Genomic DNA, 19,946 nt, shown 5'->3' on the forward strand with positions numbered 1-19,946 from the left:
TTGTATGGTTATACATATTTTACATATCCACCCATCTATTACTGATGGATATTTGGATTGCTTCCATTTTTTGGATATTATGAATAATACTGCTACGAACATTTGTGTACAAATTTTTGTCTTGATGTATGTATTCATTTCTCTTGGGTATATGCCTAAGAGTAGAATTGCTGAGTCATCAGTAACTCTATGTTTAACCTTTTGAGGACCTGCAAAACAATTTCCAAAGCTACTGCATAATTTTAAATTCCCACCAATAGCATATGAGGGCTTTGGTTTCTCATTGTTTTCACCATTATATCTGTCCTTTTCATTATAGTCATTCCTACTGCTTGTAAAGTGGTATCTCATTGTGGTTTTGATTTATCTTTCCCAAATGACTAATGATGGTGAGCATCTTTTCATGGACCTATTGACCATTTGTATATCTTATCTGGAGAGCTGTATATTGATACTTTACCCATTTCTTAATTGAGTTATTTTCAAAAAAAAATTGAGTTATTTTCATTTTACTATTGAATTATAAGAGTTATTTATATATTCTGGATACAAGTCCCTTATCAGATATATGACTTGCAAAAATTTTCTCCCGTTTTGTGGGTTATCTGTACATTTTCTTGATGGTTTCCTTTGAAGCACAAAAGTTTTTAATTTTGATGATCTGCATTTTGTTTTTTTAAAAAAAGACTTATCTATTTATTTGAAAGAAAAAGAGCAGAGTGAGTGAGAACAGGAGTAGGGGGAGAGGGGCATAGGGAGAGGGAGAAGCAGGCTCCTTGCTGAGGAGAGAGCCTTATGTGGAGCTCAATCCCAGGACCCTGGGATCATGACCTGAGCTGAAGGAACATGCTTAACCAGCTGACCCACCCAGGTGCCTGGATGATCCGCATTTTCAGTTTTGAAGTGTAAGTCTTCTGGGCCCTTGATTTTCCACATGAATTTAAAGATAATCTTGTCAATTTCTGCAAAGAAGTAAACTGGGATTTTGATAGGGATTGCTTTAAATCTATAGACCAATTCAGAGAGTATTGCCATCTTAACAATATTAACTTCTGGTCTATGAACATACAATGCCTTCCCATTTATTCAGGTCTTCTTCAATTCTTTCAACAATGTTTTGTAGTTTTCAGAGGATATTTTACACTGCATTTGTTAAATTTATTGCTAAATATTTTATTCTTTTTGATACTATCATAAGTGTAATTGTTTTTTTTTTTTTTTTTTGTAATTGTTTTCTTAATTTCATTTTGTTTTTTTCATCTCATATATATAAATATATGTACATATATAAATAGTATAAATGTATAAATATGTGTGTATGATCTATATATAATACAATTAATTTTTGTATATGTAGCCTGTTTCCTGAAATCTTGCAGAATTTATTACTGATTCTAATAGTATGGGGCATGTGTGTGTGCATGCATGTACTCCTTAGAATACCTGATGAACAAGAATAAGTCATCTGCAAATAGATAGGGTTTTGCAACTCCTTTCCAACTTGGATGATTTAATTTTGTTGCCTAAGTTCCCTGGCTAGAACTTTTCTGCTGAATAGAAGTTGCAAAAGCAGACATCCTTGTCTTATTCCTGATCTTAGAAGGAAAGCTTTCAGTTCACCATTAAGCATGATACAATAAGGAAGTTTCTTTCTATTCCTAGTTTGTTGAATGTTTTTATCGTGAAGCAATTATGAATCTGTTAAATGCTTTTTCTGCATCTATTGAGATTATCATGCAGTGTTTGCCTTTTATTAGAATAATATGATTTGTTATAATGATTGATCTTTGGATATTAAACCAACTTTGTATCCCTTGGTCATGGTATATAATCCCTTTGTTGTTTGATTTGGTTTGCTAGCATTATGTTAAGGATATTTGCATGAATATTCATAAGGAAGACTGGTCTATAGTTTTGTGGGTTTTTTCCTTGTGATGTGTTTGTCTGGTTTTGGTGTCAGGGTACTAATGGTTTTAAAGAATGAGTTGGAAAATATTCCTTCTATTTTTTTAAGGAATCTATGAAGAATTGATATTAATTTTTCTCTAATGTTTTGTAGAACTCAAGTGTCTTCTAGTCTCCTACATTACCAAGTTTCACTTTTCTCTAGATTTATGTGTGTGCTTAATATTAATTTTTCAATATTATGTAATACTGCACATTGCTTTAACCTGCTGGTTTCTAATAGTGTGTAATTTTGTTGCATGTGATACTTTCAGGCAATTTTTTGTTTAGTTTTTACATTCTCAAACACTGTCATTCATTTATTTTAATTTGAATATTACTTTGTAATTAAAATCTTTCCATTTTTAATTTTTAGGCAGCCATTGCATTGTAAACAGACTACTCTTAATTTCATAGATCTATATAACCATTCCTCTGCTTATGAAGGGAAGTACCTTTTACTGTAGCTCTTTCTATCCTGGGTCAGAAATATACATGAAAACAGGAGCCCATGAAAACATGGCTGGGCCATGACGTATACAGCTGCAATGGGCTCTCTAAGTGTCAAATTGTTCAAATCACCCAGATGCTCTGTTGACCGACGTTAGGGCAAATTAAAGGTGTGGTGGTGTGGTGAAGGCAAGATTAGTAATTCCAAAGGATTCCTACGTTCCAACCAAGGACAATGTGCCTCAACATGGCCCTGATTTTTCTTAGATTTTTACATAAACACAACTCTTTTGCACTTATCTTCCAAAAGCTCTAGTCTCTAAGTTTCCTTTTAGGCGTTCTGACCCAGTGATCAACCCCCAGATTAATAACAGTGGTTTTCTACTTCTGAAGGTATTAATACTCATTTCGATGCAACTGGCAGAAACTCAGTTTCAATGAACTTCAGCAACAACAACAAACAAAAGCTCATATAATAAGGAAGTTTAAGGGGTAGAAATACCTTTATGCATGGCTCACTTCAGAAGTTCAAATAATATCTTATCATCTTTATTTTTTTCTCTTTCTCTTCATCTTTCAGTTCTTTCTCTGTTTTATTCTCACTTGGGCTCTTAACATGAGCACCACCACGTGCAGCTCTAGTTACAGCTAGCTCTTTGCGTGAGAAGAGAGTACCTCTTGCTGGAGATGCTGGAGAGTAGACTGATTGGCTCAGCTTGGCCACATCTTCAATCCTGCCTGAATCAATCCTTCCACAGCCAGGTGTTCTCTGATAAGCCAGGCCTGGGTATATGTGCCTATCCCTCATTCCTGTGATGGGGAAAGGGAGGGGTCAGCCTTATCAAAACCACATGGTAATGGGTTTCCAAAAGAAAAAAGGAGCATATCACTAGAAGAATTGGAGGTAAATCTGAGGTAGGTCTGTCCAGAACAGACAAAAATTATAGCTTCTCAGTCTACATATTAAAATCCACCATCAAAGTGATAAATCTTTCTCCCCTTACAGTCCTGCTAACAACTTAAAATAATACCTAATCCTTAATCCTTCAATAGATACTATTGATTTAGCAGCCTGAGAATGAACTACCTACCCGAAATTTTATCAAACAACAAGGGGATGGAGAACAAACCTGCAGTCTCTCATATCATAGCTGTTCTCACAACTGTCCTGTATGTGGACAGCCAGATGATATTTAAGTTAAGCCAAAGTAATTTTTTAGATTATGTTTTTTTCCTCCAAAAATTTCCACCATTAAACTCCTCTCACATTTTGGCAAAACATGTTGTCTTGGAAGCCAACAGCCTAGAACTCTGACTTATGATGGTAGCATACAGAAAGATAACATTAATATTATGTAACATAATTTCACAAATAGTTCCACTCATTGTTCCATTCCACAAATAAATAAGTTCCTTTAAAAAAGAATGTATGTATGTATGTATGTATTTATTTATTTATTTGAGAGAGAAGGAGTAGGAGAAGAGGCAGAGGGAGAGAATTTCAAGCAGATCCCCAATGAGTGTGGAGCCTGGCACAGGACCTCATCCCAGGAACATGAGATCAAAACCTGAGCCGAAATCAAGAGTTGGATGCCACTGAGCCACTCAAGTGCCCCATAAATAGGTTCTTAATGGTGACTGATTTTCTTTTTCAGCAACTTGTTACCCCTAAAAATTTAAAGTTAAAAAATTTAGCTGTGCAACATTTTAAATTCAAAGTGGTCTTTGTCCTATGTCATAGCCTCTTAGGTCAGTAGATGGGCCCCTCCATTACCACAGTGACTGGACATTGTAAAGTCCTTAAGATAACACCATGAATCTCTTAGTAGCCATTCATCAAAAATAGTGAAATTTAATATATTGCCCAGTCCTCCATTACTTGCCCTCAGAATATTGCTAAAAGATACATATTCAAAGTGAAAAGAAAGGAATTCAAACAAATTAGATCTTATAACTCAAAGAATGCTTTTATGGATAAGGAAGATGTGGCATATATATATATATATATATACACACACACACATATATACATATACATATGTATATGTATATATATGTATAGGTATATATCTGTATATATGTGTGTATATATATGTATAAAGAAGATGTGGCGTGTGTGTGTATATATATATAAAGAAGATGTCGCATATATACATAGATATACACAATGGAATATCAGCATCAGAAAGAATGAATACTTACCATTTACATCAACGTGGATGGAACTGCAGGGTATTATGCTGAGAAAAATAAGTTAATCCAAGAAAGACCATTATCATATGGTTTCACTCATATGTGGAATATAAGAAACAGCACAGAGGATCATAGGGGAAGGGAGGGAAAACCGAATGGGAAGTCATCAGAGAGGGAGACAAACCATGAGAGCCTTTTAACTATAGGAATCAAACTGAGGGTTGCTGGAGGGGAGGTGGGTGGGAAGATGGGGTAATTGGGTGATGGGCATTAAGGAGGGCAGGTAATGTGATAAGCACTGGGTGTTATATGCAACTGATGAATTATTGAAAACTATATCTGAAACTAATGATGTACTGTATGTTGGCTAATTGAATTTTTTTTTAAATACTTTTAGAAAAAATTTCAGAAGTGTTCCTGTTTAATGTATGCACTTTGGAATTGTATCTACAGTGAACATATAGAGCTGCTTATTTCCCTTAATAGCCATTCTTCCTTTCCAAATATTTTTATTCTTTCAAAAGATAGGGATTTTTAAAGCTAAACAATGACAGATTTTTATTTTCCTGCAGCATCTGCAACCAGCTCTTCTTAAAATAAATGAATTATGCTATCACTTGAGTTTTATGGGACTTTGTCATATTGAAAAATGTCATACCTACACCCTGCAAGAATTTAAAGTTGCACAAGTCATACGGTTAGAAGAGGTAAGGAGTTTTGTCTATAGTTTTAAGATTTAGCTTTTCTATTGTTGCAACTTTACTATTACTAATACTTGTTCATCAATGTCTATCTAGGTGGTAGAGCGCCTAGAAGAATTTCGAAATGAGGCAAAAGATGTGGTCAGGAAGGCTTGTCGTGTTGCTCTTCGTGCCGCAGGATTCATTCCTGATGACTGTCTACACAAACCTGTTGAGGGTATGCAGGGGAAAATACTGTGATAGATAAGAAGTCATGGCTTTCTAAAAAATTAACTCTTTTTTATTCTACTTGTCTTAGGTTTAAATTATGATCCTACTTTTTAGTTTTTCTGAATGTCTGCTTGATACATTATAAATTCAGTACATATTGTAGAGGAGGGGAAAAACAGTAAATATTGCATCTTCCTTCCATTACCACTACTTCTTTTTTGGGGGAGGGTTCCTTGACACTATTTTTATTTTATTTATTTATTTTTGTAATAATAAATTTATTTTTTATTGGTGTTCAATTTGTCAACATACAGAATAACACCCAGTGCTCATCCTGTCAAGTGCCACCCTAAGTGCCCGCCACCCAGTCACCCCCACCGCCCCTCCCTCCTCCCCTTCCACCACCCCTAGTTCATTTCCCAGAGTTAGGAGTCTTCCATGTTCTGTCTCCCTTTCTGATATTTCCTACCCATTTCTTCTCCCTTCCCCTCTATTCCCTTTCACTATTATTTATATTCCCCAAATGAATGAGAACATATAATGTTTGTCCTTCTCCGATTGACTTATTTCACTCAGCATAATACCCTCCAGTTCCATCCACGTCGAAGCAAATGGTGGGTATTTGTCATTTCTAATGGCTGAGTAATATTCCATTGTATACATAAACCACATCTTCTTTATCCATTCATCTTTTGGTGGACACCGAGGCTCCTTCCACTGTTTGGCTATTGTGGACATTGCTGATAGAAACATCGGGGTCTAGGTGTCCCAGCGTTTCATTGCATCTGTATCTTTGGGGTAAATCCCCAGCAGTGCAATTGCTGGGTTGTAGGGCAGATCTGTTTTTAACTCTTTGAGGAACCTTCACACAGTTTTCCAGAGTGGCTGCACCAGTTCACATTCCCACCAACAGTGCAAGAGGTTTCCCTTTTCTCTGCATCCTCTCCAACATTTGTTGTTTCCTGCCTTGTTAATTTTCCTCATTCTCACTGGTGTGAGGTGGTATCTCATTGTGGTTTTGATTTGTATTTCCCTGATGGCCAGTGATGCGGAGCATTTTCTCATGTGCTTGTTGGCCATGTCTGGGTCTTCCTCTGTGAGGTTTCTGTTCATGTCTTTTGCCCATTTCATGATTGGATTGTTTGTTTCTTTGCTGTTGAGTTTAATAAGTTCTTTATAGATCTTGGAAACTAGCCCTTTATCTGATAGGTCATTTGCAAATATCTTCTCCCATTCTGTAGGTTGTCTTTTAGTTTTGTTGACTGTATCCTTTATTGTGCAAAAGCTTCTTATCTTGATGAAGTCCCAATAGTTTCATTTTTGCTTCTGTTTCTTTTGCCTTCGTGGATGTATCTTGTAAGAAGTTACTGACTTAAAAAAGGGTGTTGCCTGTGTTCTCCTCTAGGATTTTGATGGAATTTTGTCTCACATTTAGATCTTTCATCCATTTTGAGTTTATCTTTGTGTATGGTGAAAGAGAGTGGTCTAGTTTCATTTTTCTGCATGCATTACCACTACTTCTATATAATATCTTAAGCTGATTACAGAACCTTTATTTCATAATCATTTTAAAGAGAAATCAGGGCCTCTTTGCTTAAAGGTATGTTCAACCTACCAGTACAGAGGAATGTTAATGAACCATTTACAGTCTTTTGTTCAGTTGAAACCTTTGATGTGGAATTCTTTTCGATAACTGGGCTGTTTTTTAGAGTTTAAAATATCTCATTAACCAAGAATTTTGTTGTTTTTTAATTTTACTTATCTTTTTTTACATTTTAATGCCAATGTAATCAACCAACGTTATTATACAATATAGGTATACAATATAGTGATCTAACAATTCTAAGCATTACTCAGTCCTCATCATGAGAAGTGTTCTCTTCATCCCCTTTACCTGTTTCCCCCATTCCTCCACTCATTTCTCCCTGTAACTCTCTGTTCTCTATAATTAAGAATGTTTTTTAGTCTCTTTTTTCCCCTTTGTTCATTTATTTTGTTTCTTAAATTCCACCTGTGAGTGAAATCATGATATTTGTCTTTCTTTGACTGATTTATTTCATTTAGCATCGTCAGGGAAATGTAAATCAAAACCACAATGAGATTTTTACCTCATACCTTCCAGAATGACTAAAATAAAAAACTCAAGAAACAAGTGTAGGTGAAGATGTGGGGAAAAAGGAACCCTCATGCATTATTGTTGGGAATGCAAACTGGTATAGCCACTGTGCCAAACTGTGTCTGGAGGTCCCTCAAAAAATTAAAAATAGAACTACCCTACAATCCAGTAATTACACTACTGGGTATTTACCCAAAGAATGTGAAAACACCAATATGAAGGGATATATGCTCCCTTATGTTTATTGCAGCATTATTTACAATAACCAAATTATGGAAGCAGCCCAAGCATCTAGCGATAGATAAATCAATAAAGAAAATGTGGTCTATGTCTACAATGGAATATTATTCAACCACAAAAAAAGAGTTTACTTATCCTTTAATCCATATTGAAAGAAATGGAATTTTTATCGAAAAATTCTTGATGTCATATCTTCTATTTTCCTTAGATTATCATAAAATGCAAGATGGTGGAAGTCTCATTGATTTGCCTGCTTATGCAGACTCGGACAAAATGACATACACTGAGCAAGCCAGCAAAAGGCATCATTGCATGAGGCTAACATGGTAAATGATTATTTTTCTTTCTCAAGAAAAATTAGAGCATCCACCTTTCTTGAGTTTCATTAAAAATTAAAGCCTTCAGGGGCAGTTGGGTGGCTCAGTGGTTGAGCATCTGCCTTCAGCTCAGGGCATGACTCTGGGGTCCTGGGATCGAGTTCCACATCAGGCTTCTCTCAGGGAGCCTGCTTCTCCATCTGTCTATGTCTCTGCCTCTCTCTGTCCCTCATGAATAAATAAATAAAATATTTTACCAAAAAAAAGTAAAGCCTTCATCACAGGATTCACTAATAGTGTTGAGAGATTTTGGGGTGATATGATAACCTGACTACATGCCCAGAAACGCTCCCATCCCATTGCCACCCAGCAGAGCAGCCACTGGGAGTGGCGAGCTGGTGGAGACTGGAAGACATGCCCAAGGCTGAGTGCTCCTCTTAGACCTTTAAGGCTTTGTTTCCCTCTAGCCCAGCTTGGAGCATGGAGCAGGCTGTGATAAGGAGAAGTCAGGTACATAGAGATTTGTGGACCTCCTCCAGAGCACCTGGAGAGCCCACTACCTCTATTGGTCACTAAAGAACTACATGTAGCTGCATTGCCCCATAAAATTCCACTCTCTCCCTAAGGTGAGTTTTGCACCTGGGAGATAAGGGTGGAAAGCCTTCCTTCCAGGGCCTCACCTGGATCTTGACATTGTTTCAGAGTTTGGATTTCACACCATTCCAAAACCTCACCATTACAAATAACTTGCAAACAAAATCACCAAACATTATCTGAAAAGTTTTGTATGGCACTATAAAACACTGTTATTGTTAGCAGTGCCAGCTCCCTTAGTCCAACTTTGACAGCTGTAAATTCAGTAAATCTTAACTGCGTACTAGTTTATATATGATATAATATGATAATAATGTTTGTGTCACAACAGAGGTCAATGAAGCAAGAGACCACTGTCCATAGTACAGGTAACAGAGGCCCCTTGACTGTCAGTTGAGTAGAAACATAAAATTTGCATCTCTGAGTTAGCAGTTGCTATCAAACATTTATTCAATAGTGAAGATTTCACACCCGTACCATTAGAATGTGAGTTACAGATGTTGTATATTTTCTGACTTCATTTTTAAAGCATCTTTAAAATATCTTATGGCCCTTTTGGTTAGATGAGCTGGGTGCACTTCCCATACCACCCATATAGCTTGTCAAATTTCCTTTTGAATAGTTAGAACACCCAGCTAAATTGATGCTATATATTTGTGCTTGAAAATGAAGAATGTCCAAGAATAACTCCTATGTACAATAAATCTGTTATTATAACATAAGTAAAAATTCCAAGAGAAATTATGATATTTAAAAATTTGAATATTTGGTTTAGTGTAACTTTCATAGTAGTGAACATAGAAAACTGAAGCTGTATTTTTTTTCTTTTCAAGCTTTATCCGTCTAAATGACTATCTAATTGAGAACACAATGCACGTCCTAACAGTAAATTCTGCTAACTCTCTTTTGAATTATCTTACTGACAAGCTAAAACGAACACCTTCGGCAGATGTCATTCAGAAATGGATTACTGAAGAGAAGCCTGAAGTCACTGAGAAAAAGGTATATTCAAACAAAATTAAGAAAATTCATAGGTCAGCATTTATTGGTGAGTGCTTACTATGTACTATGAATTATGTTATTTTCTGTGTACTTGAAAAGTAGCAGAAATGCTTAGAAGATTTCACAGGATAATCAGATCTTACCATATACACTTGAAATGGTGGAATGAAAATCACCATATCAACAAGTATCTCATAATAGATGAAAGCATCCACTGTTGGTGCTGTCTTATAGGAATTGGCTAAAGGCTATTCATGTGGACATAGGACAAATGTTTCTTAAGTGCCTACTACATACCAATCCCTGTGTTGGGTGTGGAGTATATAGTGATGAAAAGCATAGACAGGATTCTTGGGCCCAAGAAGCTTATGGTTTGAGGGTTGTCATGGGCATGAACTGGCAGAGGGAATCAGGAAAGGTGGTATAAATGAAAGATAACCAATGGTTTAGAGGTGAGAAGAAGCAAATTATGGAAGCAAAACCTTTGTGCTGTGAGTGGATAACCTCTTGGGAGGATGTTGATCTTAGGGCAGCGTAATTTGAGACATTCAAGATGAAGTACTACAACTCTTTGCATTCTAGCATAGCTAAGAGAGAAATCATATCATCCATATCCATTTCCCAATAAGGTTTGCCCTACCTCCATCCCAGATAATAGCTTCATGCCAGATACCTAAAAACATAGCTAAACATGTGTGCCTGGTTTCCTCAAGCTTCATACCTGTACTTGTCAACTGCCTCCCCAGGAAATCCAGCTATGACATTTCAAGACTACATGCTCTTTGCTATAGTTTCTCTTTTCTCCAAAAGTTCAATTTTAGTTGCATACTCCTTTTTATTACTTTCTTCCCTCAGTCTCAATTGATCCCTTTTCTAAATTCTATTACATTTTGAAAATCACATTTATTTTCTAATTATAAAAGTAATATATGCCAAGTGAAGAAAATTGGAAGAACATAGAAATATACAAAGAAAAAGATCTCTGCTATCCAAAGATAACTGGTTTCCAAGGGGAAGAAAGGTATCATACTTACTGCTTTAACACATGCTTTTCCTACTTAGCAATGTATTGTGAAAAATCTGCCAAGACAATATGTATTTTTCCATATAATATTCTCACAAAGAAATATAACTACTGTACATCTTCTAAATAATTTTCTATTGTTGATGACTTTCTCATACTCCAAATAAATAGACATCTGTGCTTCTTATTACTCCAAATAAGCAAAGAACATCCTTGTCCATGAATTTTTTACACATCTCTGATTTCTCCTCCTTAGAAGAAATTCCTAGATGTGGAATTTTTGGGTCAGAAATATGCTTTTGATTCTGATGCATTAACTTTCCAGAAAATTTTGTGTTGATTTACAATCTTCCTAACAATGTTTGAGAATGAACACATGCACACTAGATATTATCATTCACTTTCATTGAGGTCAGTCTGATGGTTGTAAAGTAGTGCATCACTGCTTTTAATTGTTACATTCCTTTAATTGGCACTCCAGTGAAAAGAGCATAGGTCTGGTGATCAGGAAGACCTGGGTTTGAGTACTGGTCTGTCACCTAATAACCAGTGTGTCCTGGATGAAATGTCTTACCTTTTCCAGATGTTCTTTTTCTCATGCCATAATAATGATACCTGCTTCATATGGTTGGTGTGGGTATGTGAATACTTAGCACTGCCTGGCACACAGTAAATATCAATAAATGTTGTTACTGAGCAAAATATCTCAAAAATGAGAACAAGGAAGAGATTGATCACTTGTATATTCCTTTTAAGATATGTCAAATTATGCCCTTTGCCCATTTTTCTATGTAAGTACATTTCTATTTTAGTATATATCTATTTATGTATTAATTATTGTATTATTAATATACATTTCTGTTGAATATATAAAGTATTTTCTATTTAAATATTACCAATCTTCTATGCTCTATATACACCATTGATATATTTTTCCAGCTTGTTGTTTGCCTTTCCATTTTGTTAATGGTTTTTTTTATAAGGGGAGAAGTTTTACACTACTGTGTAATCCTTCAATGTTTGCCTTCATTTTTTAATTTCTATGGTAATATTCATTGAAAGACAAGCCAACATTATGAGATCAATTAATTGTATAAGCTTCAGTTTACATGCCTCTTGTATCCAGACATCTTTTATCTTATACCTTGAAGCTTACATCTTTATAACACCAAAAATGTGCTCATTTCAGGGGGCCACTGCAGGGGAAAAACAGGAAGAAGATGAGTCTCTCATCCCCATGTTTCTCACAGAACTGATTTTGACAGTCCAGTCATTACTCTTCGAGCCTTCTTTGGAAGACTTTCTGGTGTGTGTTTCTCCATATAGCATCCACCAATAAGTACCTTTTTGGGAAATGAAGCAACTGTTTTACTGTCAAGTGATTGGCAGGCTTGCTGTTGTCACTCCTCCAAAATGATCAGAAGGAAAAGAGAAAGTACTGTTCTATGCACAGCATTATGTCTACATAAAAACTATCGAAAAGTTTAGCACATTTTGTTTAACTTGAGACAGACTAGGAGCTTGGTAAGGTACACCATTAAGAGAATATATGCTATACAAAATTTAGAATTGATTATAGTAAGTATAGTTTTTGAAATCTTTTTGGTATGCCACATCCATGAAAATATTTTAATTATCTATTGCTATGTAACAAATTACCACAAATATGGCAGCTTAAAACCACAACCATGTGTTATCTCACAGTTTCTGTAGGTCAGAAGTCTAGGCACTGCATAGTTCATCTTCTGCTTCAAAGTTTCTCCAGGCTGCCATTCAGGTATTGGCTATGATGAGGTCTCTTTAGAGGCTTGACTAGAAAAGGATCTGCTTCTAAGTTTCCTCAAGTTGTATAGGTAGAGGTATAGGACTGAAGTTCCTGTTTTCTTGAGAGATGTCATCAGGGGACCACCCTTAGATACTAGAAACCACCTATAGTTCTTTACCGTGTGGCTGACTCTATAAGTAGTTTACAATATGGATATTTGCTTCTTTAAGACCAGTTGGAAAATCTCCTTTGGAAAGGGCCCAATCCCTCTTTTAAGGGTTTTCACTTGATTCAGTCAGGTATACCTAGGATATACCTTTTTTTATTAACTCAGAGTCAGTTGATTTGGGACCTTAATTATATCTGCAAAATTCCTTTAACTTTTTGTATAATGTAACCTAATCACAGGAGTGGCATCCCATCATATTCAGAAGCCCTCCTTCCCTCCATAGTCAAGAAGAAGGGATTATACAGGGCTTTTACACCGGAGGGAGAGAATCTTGGGGGCCATTTTAGAATTCTGCCCTCTTCATTTGTGTACATGTATAGTTAATAAACCAGTCAGAGTCTATATTTCCTGTTATACATGGCACAAAAGCACTAGTAATCAGAATCTCTAGATACTAATCTTGTCTTTACAGTTAATGGGCTATATGACCTTGGGGAAACCACTTACCACTCTAGAGTTCAATTTATACATCTGTAAGGTGCATCTGTAAAATGAGAACACAGATAAGTTTTAAGGTTGCTTCCAATTCCGGTAGTCTATGATTCTGTAATTTATCCAGATAGGTTGTTTTAAGATATTTATAAGGACAAGTGGACTGCTGAGTTCCCTATGGTTGAGGCCTCACTCAGAAGCTCCCATACAGAGGCACTGGGCCCTTAGGTCCCTTATTGGTCAGAAGACACATGTCCTTCATATGATTTGTATGAACTCAGAATCAACACAGTATTTGTCATGGTTGAATGAGTTATTTATTTTAGCATTTCAAAAAATTCAAAATTATTCATAAATATAACCATACATATTTATATTTATGTTTGTTTTTCTGTTTAACAGGATGGTATTTCAGGAGCAATTAATCATTTTCAAAACACTGTGCTATCAGTTCCTAATCTTGTACCTGATACATATTTTGATGCTTTTACCAGACCTTACATTAACAACAAACTTGAAGAAAAAACTTGTGGATCTGGTCCAAGCCTATCAGCAGTATTTGATGATGATAAGAATTTTCACACAATTACCCTTCAAATAAAGGTACATTTATTTTTGTACAACTATTTTATAATATTCTCAGTTTTTAAGAAATTGAGTAATAAACTTTCTTCCTTTCTTATATTTAAACTGAATGCTACTTAATTTCTAAATGATAAAGTGATATCTTTTTTTAAAGTCCTAGTAGATCAGAGCACTGACTACAGGAAAGGATTTAGAGTACAGGTTATCTGAGATTGCATCACTCTCTCACTCCCCAGGGGAGAAGATAAGGTTAAGAAGAAAGAAGAAGCATTATTTAAACGTGGGATAGTGTAGGAGAAATGAAACAATTGGTAAAAACTAAGGTCCTGTAAGACAAAAGAGGACCAAAAAACCCAAAGTACACCCAACTTTTTCCCCACTGCCAAAAATTTAAATAAAATAATCTGTACATTACTACACTGATGGAATTGAATACCCTTGAATTATAAATCACTTCAAATCCACAAGCTAAAGAAATGAAGATATATTAAATTCATGCAAAACTACTATAAGGAGAAAACAGAAAGTGAAGATTAAAAGACCTGATGAATACTCTTTCCTTTCTCTCCCAAACAACCTTCAAACAGAAGCTATACTACCAACTAAAGTAAATATCCTCAAACAAGCATTTGAATATATATAAAATTACATTGAATCAACAATTGAAAAAGATAGAAATGGGAAATAAAAAGACAAAATCATCTCAGAAATGAAGATGAAATTACATGGTGACCAAGGGAAAATAAACTCAAGTAAAAATTTAATACTTACCAGGCACGCCTGGATGGCTCAGCAGTTGAGCATCTGCCTTTGTCTCAGGGTGTGATCCTGGGATCCTGAGATCCAGTCCTGCATTGGGATCCCTGTAAGGAGCCTCCTTTCCCTCTGCTTATGTCTCTGTTTCTCTCTGTGTGTCTCTCATGAATAAAATAAATAAAATCTTCCAAAAAATTTAATAATTATCATAGGAGAATGATAGGAAAAATGAGAATAGAAAAAAGACAGAAAAACAACCAAGAGAATGAAAATAAGCTAGAAATACAAGTAGAAGGGTCAGAGAGAAAATAATTGGAATAGAGACAAGCAAAGAAGAAATAATATACATTTAATTGGAGTCTATGAAGGGGAAAAACAAAACAGGGTGGAAGAAACATTTATAAGTATAGTCCAAGGAAAAAAAAAAACCTGAATGTATATATTGAAAGGGCCTACAGAGTACCTTGGGAAATTGACCCAGGACAATCAAGTCTGACTACATCCTCTTAAAACTATTAGCTTTTGGTTTAGTTTTGTTTTAAAGATTTTATTTTAAAAAAAAGATTTTATTTATTTATTCATGACACATACCCACACACACACACACACACACACACACACACACAGAGGCAGAGACATAGGCAGGGAGAAGCAGGCTCCTCGCAGGAAGCCCAATGCGGGACTTGATTCCAGGACTCCAGGATCATGCCCTTAGCCAAAGGCAGACGCTTAACTGCTGAGCCACCCAGGCGTCCTAAAACTATTAGCTTTTAAAGCTAAAGAAAAATTCTTCCAGGTCTCAAAGCACAAAGATCAAATACGTTACAAAGTAAGAGAATTAGACCAGTGTGAGGCCTCTCTAAAACAATGTATAAAGCAAGACAGTAATGAAATAGCATTTCTTAATGAAACTGAAGGGAAGAAAGGGTGAATCAAGAATTTTTATCTATTCAGGATAGTCTTTCAAGTATCAAGGCCATGGAAGGATCTCCTAGGGACAAATTGACCATTGAAGTAAATGCTGATTATAAAAGTATCATAAACTCTTGAATAAAATGAAAGCATATTTGTCCATATTGTGAATGAAGGAATGACTTGAAAGAGAAGGGAAAGCTTTCCCTTACAACAGAATGTCAACTAATAAATGTAGAAGGAAAATGTAAAGAAAAATCACCATGTTGGCTATCCTAGAAACAGTCAAGAATCTCTAGTGCATCTTAAAATGAGAATTTAAAAGTTATAATGAGGGATCCCTGGGTGGCGCAGCAGTTTAGCGCCTGCCTTTGGCCCAGGGCCCAATCCTGGAGACCCGGGATCGAATCCCACGTCGGGCTCCTGGTGCATGGAGCCTGCTTCTTCCTCTGCCTGTGTCTCTGCCTCTCTCTCTCTCTCTGTGACTATCATAAATAAATAAAAAAAATTAAAAGTTATAATGAAAAACAGGACTTTTGTCTCAAAGCATGTCTACATAAGATATTTATTGATTTCAAAAGGAAAAATAATAAGTTTGCCGTGATGAAGCCTGATAGACACCAAATTAACTAACATGTTAACATCACTGGTAATGAGACAAATTGATGTTATGTGCCTCCTGCCATGGTGCACTGAGAACATACATCATTTCTGTGGTTTTACTATAAAAAATATATAACTAAATCTAAGCACTAGAGGGTGTAAAACACATATGGACACACACACACAAATGAGATACTCCAAAAATATAAGTCATGAAGGACAAAGATTGAGAAATTGTTTAAGATTTTTAAAAATATAAATATGCTTCCTTTTAATCATAAGGAACAGTTCTTCAAGAGTCAGATTTGAAGATGTGGGTTTTTTTTAAATTTCATAAGAGAATCCATTAACTGCTCTTTGACATCAAGGATGGTATCTTCCCTCACTGATGTATCCTTTGGTTAAAGCATAGTGTTGGACACAGAAAAGGCATTCATGTTTGTTGTTTAATTATATTGAATTGAATTCTGCTCAGAAAAAATATAGCTTTATTTGTCTGTTTATTTATAATATTTAGGAAACCATACAGGCAGCATTTGAATCTGCCCAATTATATGTAGCTACGTTTGAAAGGTTCCAGATATTCTTCAAGGAAAATGAAAGTCTTGATTTACAAGCTCTTAAACTTGAAGAACCTGGTAAGTTTTCCATTTGTCCTTACTAATTATTTTGGAAACAAATATTGAGGTTTATAGTATTCTAGGTTTCTGTTTTTTGGTATGTAGTGAAAGAAATGGTGACCCAAAAGAGTTGGCCTGGTGAAAGGCAAAAGTTTATTCATTTCTGGGTTGTATTCTGTAGAACTACTCTCTACATCCTTATAGTTGCTGTGGTTTTGATCTTCTTAAATTTCCTAAAGTTTGTTTTGTGGCCTGTCGTATGATTTATCCTGGAGAATGTCACATGCATACTTGAGAAGAATGTATATTCTGCTGTTGAATGGAATTTCTATATATGTCTGTTAAGTCTATTTATTCTAAAGTGTTATTCAATTCCATTTTATCTTGTTGATTTTCTGTCTGGATTATCTATCTACTGCTGATAGTGGGGTATTAAAGTCCTCTATTATTATTGTATTCCTGTCTATTTCTCTCTTAAGATCTGTTAGTATTTTCTTAATACATTTCAGTGCTCAGATATTGGGAGCATATGTATTAATGATTGTTATATCTTCTTGATCTATTGACCCCTTTATCATTACATAATGGTCTTTGTTTCTCACTATGATTTTTGGCTTGAAGTCTATTTTGCCTGTTATAAGAATGGGTACATCCACTTTCTTTTGGTTACTACTTGCTTGTATCGTTTTCCATCTCTTCAGTTTGAGTTTATGTTTCTGGAGCTGAGATGAGTCTTATGAAGGCAGCATATAGTTGGGTCTTGTGTTTTAACCCAGCCAGCCACTCTGTGGCTTTTGATGGGTGAGTTCAATCCATTTACATTTAGGATGATCACTGATATATGAAGACTTACTACTGCCACTTTTTTTGTTGTTGTTTTCTTGTTGTTTTATATCTCTCTTTTCTCTCTCTTCCTCTCTCTCTCTCTCTCTCTCTCTATCTCTCTCTCTCTCTGTTACTTTGTATTTCTATTTACCTTTTTAGGTTGGTGGTTTTCTATGATGATTTGGTCAGTTTCTCCTTGTGCGTGTGTCTTTGCTCTAGATTTTTGTTTCATGGTTATTGATGGTTATTGTAAGGTTATATAAAATGTCTAATAGATAAAATAGTCCTTTTTCTGCTTATAGTAGTTTATCTTCATTTGCCTACATAGATTCTTTTCTTTTCCTCCATTTGTATAGCCACAAATGATCCCTTTTTATGCTGTGAGTTTGTTACCAAATCATAGTAGCTATAGTTATTTTTAATGCTATTTTCCTTTAATCTTTATGTTATAATTGTTAGCACCCTTTTCTAAAATAGAGTTACAATTTTGTGATTCTATTTATCACCTTACACAAAGTTTAGTATATTTTTATCTTTTCATTTCAGGTAGAAAAGCTCCTCTCAACATTTGTTATAAGGGAGGTCTAATGGTGATGAACTCCCTTAACTTTTGTTTGTCTGGGAGTCTTTATTTCTCCTTTATATCTGAGGGATGACTTTGCTAGATAGGGTACTCTTGGCTAGCAATTTTTATCTTTCAATACTTTGAACACATCATTCTGTTCTCTCCCAGCCTATAGAGATTCTGCTGAGAAATCTGTACATAGTCTAATGGATGTTCCTTTGTAGGTTACTTTCTTTGGCTGCTTTTAAGATTATTTCTTTATTATTGACTTTTGACAGACTCAGATTAATGTGTCTCAGAGAGATCTGTTTGTATTGAAATAGTAAGATGATATATGGACTTGTATGTCTAGCTATTTCCCAGGTTTGAGAAGTTTACAGATATTATTTCTTTAAATAATCTTTCTACCTCCTTCTTCTCTTCTTCTGGTGTACCCATTATTCATGTGTTGTCTCTCCAAATGGAGTCTAATAGTACTCTAATAATACTTCCTTCACTTTTTAAAAATCTTATGATTTTAGGAGGAGTTATCTCTCCTTTTCCATATGGATCATTTCTAGATCTACTCTATTTCTAGTGCTTGGTCCACTATTCTGAAGGATAGTTACATGATACCATGAAAAAAGACTCTGTTCAAATAAGCTTAGAAAATACTAGGCCAAAAAAACATTATACAAGTTTCCTTACCAGAGGACTTCTCAGATGATTTGATATCCTCATTTTGTCAGTTCTTAAAAATACATAGATCTAAACTTTCTGAAGTAAGATAGATAATTGTTGACCCTTTTTGTATTATGAGGAAACTGAAGCTCAGAAAGATTAAGTGACTTACCGAAAGTAAAAAATGGGTTAAAGACTTGAGCTTAGGTTTTCTAACACTTTGTTCTTTTATACTATGTCAAACTTCCCCTTATATTCAGGAAAGGAGATGACATAAAGACAAGCATCAACAGTCTTTTCTTTTTGGGATGGTGGAGGAGGGCTATAGGGAGAGAACAGGGAGCAGTAAGGAAATCAATCTGTGGAGGAAGTACTTGAAATAAAGTTAGCTAAATTTGTTTTTTAAAGATTTACTTATTTACTTTAGAGGGAAGGAAAGAAAAGGGTGAGACAGAGAGAGAATCTCAAGCAGACTCCATGCTAAGTGCAGAACCCAATGTGGGGCTTGATCTCATGACCCTGAGATCATGACCCGAGCTGAAATCAAGATTCAGATGCTTAACCAACTGAGCTGCCCAGGTACCCCAAAGTTAGCTAAATTTTTACAGACCCAGAGGGTATAGGATTTTAAAAAGCAAGCAGAGTAGTTTAGTATTCTATGTGTATTAGAGCTGTTTTTGACCAACAGTATGATACAAATGTATTCAAAGGTAATCAGGCTTCTACTGGTTCCAGGTAGGTTGGAAAAGGGAGAAAATTAAAATAGAAGATTATCAAAATGCAATGGCTGCATATGGCACATGCAGGTCGACAAAGGCCTCAGCTATGATGTGGGAGCAGGGCTGGCAGAGAGGTGTTAGAAAGACGAATGGAGATGACTTCAGCTATGCTTGATCTCCTGTGTTTTAAACTTTTGTTATTAATATCTTCAAAATGTGTTATATGGAGGTGTCATGCAGAAGAACCCTTCCATTAAGCTGAACTTCAACTTCATTCTAAAATTCAGTCCATTCCAGACTAGATCCTCTAATACAATTACAAATTATTTTCATCTGCCTTCTCTTAGTAGGAGCCAGAAAACATGTTTACATTATTGCATATTATTTTCTTTAATACAAGAATAAAATACAAAGCACTATGAATTAACATTTTGAAGTTATTCAAGGTATTCTGCATTAGGAAATAGCATTATAAATACATCTG

At 35.3% G+C, this 19,946-nt stretch overlaps 1 protein-coding gene across 1 annotated transcript in view; it reads left to right on the top strand.

Annotated features, from left to right (window-relative positions):
• DNAH6 (dynein axonemal heavy chain 6) overlaps positions 1-19,946 on the top strand; it is a 233,817-nt gene that overhangs the window by 34,717 nt on the left and 179,154 nt on the right. The window contains exons 6-12 of the mRNA XM_025994437.2: positions 5,160-5,294; positions 5,385-5,505; positions 8,063-8,180; positions 9,599-9,767; positions 11,981-12,097; positions 13,620-13,820; positions 16,591-16,711. Of these exons, the coding sequence (XP_025850222.2) occupies positions 5,160-5,294; positions 5,385-5,505; positions 8,063-8,180; positions 9,599-9,767; positions 11,981-12,097; positions 13,620-13,820; positions 16,591-16,711 (982 nt within the window). The remainder of the gene's footprint in view (positions 1-5,159; positions 5,295-5,384; positions 5,506-8,062; positions 8,181-9,598; positions 9,768-11,980; positions 12,098-13,619; positions 13,821-16,590; positions 16,712-19,946) is intronic.

Source organism: Vulpes vulpes, chromosome 8 (genome assembly GCF_048418805.1).
Source record: "Vulpes vulpes isolate BD-2025 chromosome 8, VulVul3, whole genome shotgun sequence".
NCBI lineage: Eukaryota > Metazoa > Chordata > Mammalia > Carnivora > Canidae > Vulpes > Vulpes vulpes.